The 5,195-nt window shown below is 41.1% G+C and overlaps 1 protein-coding gene across 1 annotated transcript; it reads left to right on the top strand.

Moving 5' to 3' along the window:
• The first annotated feature begins 3,604 nt into the window (after positions 1–3,604).
• On the top strand, positions 3,605–4,597 carry LOC137943746 (uncharacterized mitochondrial protein AtMg00810-like). The gene has a single exon (XM_068789184.1). It carries the CDS (start codon positions 3,605–3,607, stop codon positions 4,595–4,597), a length of 993 nt encoding a protein of 330 aa, XP_068645285.1.
• The last annotated feature ends 598 nt before the right edge of the window (positions 4,598–5,195 follow it).

The following is a 5,195-nucleotide window of genomic DNA, read 5'->3' on the forward strand; positions in this document are numbered from 1 at the left end:
GCACCCTCAGAGTAGGTTTACCTTTGAAATTTGTTGATTTCGGGGTTTTGGAGTGGGTTTCGGAAGTAGTTCTGTTGGTGGTTGTTTGAAGTTCTCTTGTTATTGTTTTTGAGAAAGCGTGATATAGATTTGTGTTTGTGAGGGAAGATGATTATAGTGGCTGGGTTGAGAGTTGGTTTCAGTTTGGTCACTGCCTGCTCGTGAATCCTGACTGGTGCCACCATCTTCTGTTGCTTGTGACATTTTTGCTATTGGACTTACCTTTCTATGGATTCAATTAGTCATGATATGAAGGTTATTTCTGTCCGATTAAATGGGAGTAATTACTCTCTTTAGAATTTTGTGATGCAAAATTTTTTAGTTGGAAAAGACCTATGGGATTACATTGATGGAAATATCACTGCTCTAGAACCTACATCCACTAACTTCATCAAAGAAAATAAGAAGTGGTTGACTAATAATGTAAAAATCATCACTTGGATCAACAATCCCGTGGATCAGTCTATCAGTTTGCAACTGTTGAAGTATGAGACTGCAAAAGAAATATGGGACTATTTGGAAACTTTGTATGAATAGACAAACTTTGCCAAAAGGTATCAGATTGAGACAGAACTTTGGTCTGCTAAGCAAGGTGATCGTACAATTCAAGAATTCTACTCGTTTATGATACCTCTGTGAGATCAACTATATATGATGAATCCACCTTCTTTTCGGAAGCTCCCTGAATATACCAGAGCAAGTGATGATCGCAAACTTACCAATTTTCTTATGGTTCTTCGTAGTGATTTTGAAGTGATAAGAGGATCTATGATCCATAGAGCTCCGCTACCCACCTTGTCTGTAGCTGTATCTGAATTGTTGGCTGAAGAAACACGATTGAGGTCTTTGGGTGGGCTTTCTTCCAGTAAGACATCATCACCTGATATGTCACAGATACTTGTTTATGGAACACACTCTCATACTCAGTCATCATGGGGCATACTTGGTTCTGGAACACACTCTCATACTCATCAGTCATCAGGGAAGCCTAAAGTGCCAGTTCCACAAGATGAATGTTCCTACTGTCATGGTAAAGGTCATTGCAAACACCAGTGTCCCTCATTGAAAAGCAACAATAAAACTCAAAGGCAATTTCAAACCTACACAACATCATGCCTCCAGTCGTCAAAATCAAGGCCATTTCAAATCTGCACCATATCATGCCTTTAGTCGTCCACCTCCGCATAGAAGTTTTCATCCATCTGCTGCCATTAGATCTTTGGATTATTCAGATGCCCCTTCTGCCCCAGCTCCCACTAGCAGTGATTCTACGCCTGGTCTCTCATCATTAGTTGCCGAGCTCACTCGCATTCTTGGCAAGTCGTCTGCTCCTAGGACTCAATTTGCATCTCATACAGGTATGTCTTGTTTGGCTGGCTCCAGTGACACTCATAAATGGATCTTAGATTTTGGAGCCACACACCATATGACACCCCACTTGTCTCTTTTACATGACTGTGTTAAGACTTCTCACCCAGTTAACATCCAAGCTGCTAATGGCTCTCCCATGCCACTAGCCTCAGTTGGAACTGTCACTCACCCTACTTGGTCTTTGTCTGATGTTTTCTATGTTCCCCATCTAGCTGTTAACCTTCTTTCAATTGGAAAACTTACTGATTTAGGTCTTACCATTACCTTTGCTTCTGATCATTGTCTTATACAGGATCGCAAGTCCGGGAGGCAGATTGGGATAGGCCATAGAGAAGGTGGTCTTTACTTGCTTGATGACTTAAAATTGCCAGTATCGCTGTAGGTGTCTAGTTTTTCAGTTCAATCCATGTTGCAAGATTTACTTTCTATAGATAAATCTTTTTACTTATGGCATACTCATTTAGGACATGTTTCTGCTTCTCATTTACAGTTTATGATCAAACACAATATGTTAGATTCTACTATTAAATCTTCCCCTCTTCATGATTGTGTTGGTTGTAATCTTGGCAAACAATGTCATTTACCTTTTACATTAAGTCACTCGGTTACTTCTTCTCCCTTTGATCTTGTTCACTCTAATGTTTGGGGACCTACACTTGTATCCACTAAAGGTGGGGGTCGCTATTATGCATTGATTGTCAATGATTTTACTTGTTTCTCTTGGATATTTCTTATGCATCGAAAATCAGACTTCTATTCTATTTATGTTCAATTTTGTGCTATGGTGCGAACCCATTTTTCCACTCACATTCAATTGTTTCGCTCTGATTTGAGTGGTGAATATATGTCATCTTTATTGAATGAATTTCTGAAGTCTGAGGGCACTATTCATCAGTTGTCTTGTCCTTATACACCTTAGCAGAATGGTGTTGCAGAACGTAAACATCGTCATCTTATTGAAACCGCTCGCTCTTTACTGCTCCATGCCTCTGTCCCTTCTGAATTTTTGGGGGAAGCCTTTCATACTGCCACTTATTTGATTAATCAAATTCCATCATTTGTTTCTGGCAGTATCTCTCATTTTGAACGGTTGTATGGTGTTCGTCCTACCTATGAGCACTTGCGTGTCTTTGGTTGTGCATGCTTTGTTTTATTACCCCTTTCCTGTCGCACTAAATTGTCTACCAAATCTGCATTATGTGAGTTTCTAGGTTATGGTTTTGGTAAAAAAGGATACCGATGTTATCATCCTGAGTCTAGTAGACTTTTTGTTTCTCTCAATGTTAAGTTTTTGGAACAGTTTTGTTACTTTCGGATTCCGTTGTCTACTCCTGGTTTGCATGTTACAGAATTGTTACACATTGATCCCTTTGTGTCTGATGAGCCCCATGATGACCAGTTAATCATTCACCATCCGTCCACTAATTCACCCCTCCATCCAAAGGTCTCCTCTAGTATGCCTTCACAATAGTCACATGCAGGTATTGACTTACCTTCTCCTATGGCGCCTCTCCCTCTCGACTCTCTGGACTCTGGTGATCTGCATCTTGCCACCCCTCGCATTTCCACTCATGTCTGACGTCCCCCTCAAAGGTATAGTCCATCTTCATATTTGCTCTCTTCCCCCTATTTGACCTTTTTTTCTAAGATTCATTCTTTTGTTGAGCCTAAGTCATACAAGGAAGCTGTATCCGATGCAAATTGGTGACAAACTATTAATGATGAGCTCACCACCCTGCACCAAACAGGTACCTGGGAGTTGGTTCAACTTCCTCCAGGTAAGCATGCTATTGGCTGTAAATGGATTTTCAAAGTCAAAACTCAATCTGATGGTACACTTGAGCGATACAAAGCTCGGTTAGTTGCTAAAGGATTCTCCCAAATTGAAGGTCTTGATTATAATGAGACTTTTGCTCCAGTTGCTTAAATGAAGACCATTCGCACCTTGATTTCTATTGCAGCTGTTCAAAAATGGCATCTTCATCAAATGGATGTTAAAAATGCCTTTTTAAATGGTGATTTGACCGAGGAGGTATATATGCGGCCACCACCAGGCCTTCCTCATCCTGCTGGTTATGTTTGCCATCTTTGACGGGCTTTATATGGTCTCAAACAAGCTCCTCGCGCTTGGTTTGCAAAGTTCAGTTCCTCTTTGATCTGTCTTGGCTTTGTTGCTTCCAACTATGATTTTGCCATGTTCATTCGTAAAACTGTTGTGGGGCATATTGTCGTCCTTCTATATGTTGATGATATGATTGTGACTGGTGATGATGAAGCTAGCATTACAAACCTTAAACAACAACTTCATTCTCTCTTTGAAATGAAGGATCTTCGATATTTACGGTATTTTTTGGGTATTGAAGTTGCCTATTCTCCTGAAGGTTATATTTTGTCTCAATCAAAATACATCTCTAAAGTGATCAGTAGTGCAAGATTGATAGATGATCAGATTATGGATTCTCCCATTGAACTCTATCATCGCCTTAGCCCTACAGATGGTGACTTGTTGTCTGATATTACCCAATATAGAGAGGTAGTTGGGTCCCTAGTTTATTTGACGGTCACCCGTCCTGATATTTCCTATGCTGTTCATGTGGTTAGTCAGTTTGCTTCCACCCCTCGTACCACTCATTGGACAGCTGTTCTCCGTATCTTACATTACTTACGTGGCACTGTGCATCGTGGCTTACTTTTTTCTTCAACCTCTGATTTGGTTCTCACTGGTTATTCTGATGCCGACTGGGCTGGTGATCCGACAGATCAAAAATCTACTACTGGGTATTGTATCTTCCTTGGTAATTCTTTGGTGGCTTGGAAGAGTAAGAAACAATCCGTTGTCTCTTGCTCTTCTGCCGTGGCAGAATATCGGGCTATGGCAACCACTACTGCTGAGTTAATTTGGTTTCTCCGATTACTTGAAGAACTTGGCTTTCATCAACTGTCTGCTACCCCTATATTTTGTGATAATCAAAGTGCCATTCAGATTGCCAAGAATCCGGTTTTCCATGAGCGTACGAAGCATATTGAGATTGAGTGTCACTTTGTGCGGCATCACTACTTACAAGGCTCTCTCACCTTGCCCCAAGTTTCCTCTACATCTCAACTTGCGGATGTCTTCACCAAATCACATACAACTACTCGTTTTCATCATCTCAGAGGCAAACTTATGTTACTTGCCCCTTCATAAGTTTGAAGGGGGAGGGGGGAGGGGGAGGGGGGGGGGGGGGGGGGGGGGGGGTTGTTAATGTAAATATGTTTATGTAAAGGGGCATACTTGTCTTTTTCTTTGGTCCAAGGGCATACTTGTAAATTCCCTCTTTCTCTTCTTTTTCGAATAGGGTTTCTCATGAACCCGACTGGATTTTTGTAAATTGGATTCAGAGTTTGATAATGGAAAAACGTCTCTGAAATCAAAGAGGTTTACAGGAGGTTCTTGTAGCATCCTCCAAATTCTCTAGGTTCGTTGGCCTCTCATTGGTTTATGGTTCCGTTGGCAAAGAGGTTAGATTTCGCTTCCTTTTTTTTTCATTCCGTCTAGATTCTGTTGCCGAGGGATTCTGGATTTGGATGTTGGTGGTCGAGGGGCTAGCATAAATTCTGGTTTGGTTATTGGAGGCTGAGATTAGAAATTCGTTTGGATTCTGTTGTCGAGAGGTTAGCAATTTTGGATTGGGTTGTTAGTGGCTGAGGGGCTAGCAGAAATTCGGGATCTAGTTGTTGGTCGAGGGGCTAGCAAAAATTTTGGATTTTATTAGTTGCAGCAGATTGATTTTTTTGCTGCAGAC

Source organism: Aristolochia californica, unplaced genomic scaffold (genome assembly GCF_029961685.1).
Source record: "Aristolochia californica isolate CCGP_79_NKW_82.1479 unplaced genomic scaffold, dmAriCali1.0.hap1 SCAF_11, whole genome shotgun sequence".
Lineage (NCBI taxonomy): Eukaryota > Viridiplantae > Streptophyta > Magnoliopsida > Piperales > Aristolochiaceae > Aristolochia > Aristolochia californica.